The sequence below is a fragment of the Bison bison genome, unplaced genomic scaffold (genome assembly GCF_000754665.1).
Source record: "Bison bison bison isolate TAMUID 2011002044 unplaced genomic scaffold, Bison_UMD1.0 scf7180017864080, whole genome shotgun sequence".
NCBI lineage: Eukaryota > Metazoa > Chordata > Mammalia > Artiodactyla > Bovidae > Bison > Bison bison.
This window is the reverse complement of record NW_011494652.1, coordinates 5,939,018-5,941,720: the sequence shown is the minus strand read 5'-3', so window position 1 is coordinate 5,941,720 and position 2,703 is coordinate 5,939,018. Positions and strand designations below refer to the sequence as shown.

General features: G+C 52.8%; 1 protein-coding gene across 1 annotated transcript in view; it reads left to right on the top strand.

Annotated features, from left to right (window-relative positions):
* The first annotated feature begins 2,347 nt into the window (after positions 1 to 2,347).
* The window catches only part of SCYL1 (SCY1-like 1 (S. cerevisiae)), an 11,520-nt gene continuing 11,164 nt past the window's right edge, over positions 2,348 to 2,703 (top strand). The window contains exon 1 of the mRNA XM_010837851.1: positions 2,348 to 2,368. Within this exon, the coding sequence (XP_010836153.1) occupies positions 2,348 to 2,368 (21 nt within the window). The remainder of the gene's footprint in view (positions 2,369 to 2,703) is intronic.

Sequence of the window (2,703 nt, the reverse complement as noted above, 5' to 3'; positions counted from 1 at the left end):
GCATGGAGGATCTTAGTTACCTGGAGGATGGAACCTGTGGCTCCTGAAGTTGAAACACGGAATTTTAACCCCTTGACCACCAGGGAAGTCCAATCACCCTTCTTTATCTTGCAACCATGCCACATGTGTTATTTATAGCTTGCTTTTCAAGGTTTTCCATTTTCCTTCCCAGTGTATGAGACCAAATACTTCACTAACCCCAAAGGCAAACACTTAATATAGTTACTTTTAGAGTCTTCATTTTACAGATGAGGAAAAGGAGTGAAGTGACAGGTTCAAGTTCCCACAGAAATGGGATTCAAACAGGCATCTGCCTAAAGATGCTCCTGATCCTACTGTGTCTCCTCGGGAGCAAATGGCCTCCTGGTGTGCCCTTGAACCCCAGGCCTGCCTGCCCTGGGACTTCCCTGGGTCTTGGCCAAGCTTGCAGGGCTGCTTGCACTCGTCCTGGCAGGTGACGAAGGCAGCCAGCAACACTCAGGCCCTGCTACTTCCTACTGCGTGAGCCTTCAGAGCCTCAGTTTCCTCATCTGTAAGATGGGAACAACACTGGTCCCCCTCATAGGCCAGTAATGAGGAGCTGGTATTATCCCCAGTTTGTAATGGATGAAATGGAGGGTCACACTGTGAGGTCAGGCTGTTCCCTTCCTAGGCTGCTAGCCTCTGTGTGCCAAGCTCAGCTGGAGAAGCAGAGTTACAGAATCTGGGAGGCCAACCCTTTATCTGGCTCTTCTTTTGTAACTCTTCCTGGTGTCCCCTGTCCATCCTGTTGTATCTCCTCGCTGTTCTTCTGTGCACTGGGACTTTCAGATGCCCCCCACCCCTGCCCCAGCTCAGGGGCCCTGCCCTTCCTGCTCTGGTTTCCTCTCTAGGTGAGGCCCCATGCATGGCACAGGACTGATGTTTGGCAGGTGCTAAGAGAATGTGCCACTAACTAAACAACACCGCCGGCCCCCTGTGTTGTTAAACCCTCCTCTCCAACTGTGATCTCTACCCCAAAGCATCACTCCAGCCCAGCCTGCCACACTCCATCATCCCACAAACACAGTTCAGGCTTAAGTGGGGCAAAGTTCCAGACTCTGTATTCTGGTATTCAAGCCCCCTACTTTCTCCCTTTTCATGACAAGATGCTCCCCACCCCCAACACTGCCAAGTCCATATTCACAATGTTGTCCCCATCTTCCCAGGGAAGTCAGAAGAATCTCTAGTTAATATTTCTATTCTGCCCCAAGCGGCCAGCACTGTCTGATCGTCCCTCTGAGTGCCCTGCACAAGTAGTTGGATGAGAAAAGGGACAAGTCTCTGCTGAGCAGCGGCTCTGTGTCAGGTAAGGCACCCCAGTTTATAGATGGGGGAACTGAGGCTCCCAGATAATGTGAGTTCCCACAGGCAGTGATGGGGGCTGGGCCAGGATTTGAACCCAGGAAATGGCGATCCACTCCAGTACTCTTGCCTGGAGAATTCCACAGACAGTGGAAGTTGGTGGGCTACAGTCCATGGGTTCATAAAGAGCCATACACGACTAAGTGACTAATTTTGATCAGGTTTTTTTTTTTTTAAATCTACTGACTTTAAGGGGTGTGTCCCTGGTGGCTCAGAGGGTAAAGAACCTGTCCGCAATGCAGGAGACCTGGGTTCAATCCCTGGGTTGGGAAGATCCCCTGGAGAAGAGATGGCAACCCACTCCAGTATTCTTGCCTGGAGAATTCCATGGACAGGCAGGCTGTAGTCCACGGGGTTGAAAAGAGTCGGACACGGCTTACCATCTGAGCAACACCTACTGACTCTGGCATCCCTTCCCCTTGAATCTGCTCCCAAGGGCATCCCAACCAGACATTTCATAATCACTCTCAGAACTCTCGTCCAGGCTCCATAGGGTGTGGCTGCGGGTCTGTCCCCAACCTTGAGTCCCCTGAGACCTTACCTTTGGAGGAGCCCCTTGCCAGCCCAGTCACTCCTGGACACTGGACTCTGTCCAGCTAAGGGGCCAGGTTTCCATCAGTGTGAAAGGCATTTGAGCTGCTGACAGACCCTCTCCGCACAGACACTGGGGGACCTGGAGGCGATGCTGGCCCTAGAGACAGAGAGCCAAGTCTGCTGGGCTCAAGGGAGGAGGGGGCCCTCTTGACCTCTTGGCTTCTTCTGGACGTGCTGGGTTGTCCCTCCTCTGCCCTTCTCCTTTCCTAGGTTCACTGCCTTTTCCCTCCCCAGGCTCCCTCCCTTGTCCCAGGGTTCCTAGACCTTCCCAGGACCTTTGTTTCACTCTGCTCCCCAAACACACTCCTTTTCAGAGGTTCTGCTTCCTTATGCCTCTCTCCCCTGGTCACTCCATCATTCCACCAACACGATGCCTCACTGGATCCTCGAGGTGCCCACCGGCAGGTGGGTGCAAGAGTCTGGCTTGGGGACAGTTGCCCTCCCCAAGTTTTTTCCCACTGAACACTGCATCCTTTCATATCTTTCTATCGACTTCCTCTTCCATTTGTCTCTCTCTCTGCTTCCTTGCCTCGGTTTCCCTATCCTCTGTTTCTTCTCAAGGTCTCATCCTTATATAACGCTGGGAGGTGGACTCTATTACCATCCACATGTTAGACATAAGGACACAGAGGGGCTGAGAGTTTAGGGGACCTGACAGAGGGGCAGACCTGGTAACTGGCTGGGCCCGAGCAGTTGCGCCAAAGGTTGGTCTCCCAGTCACCCTCC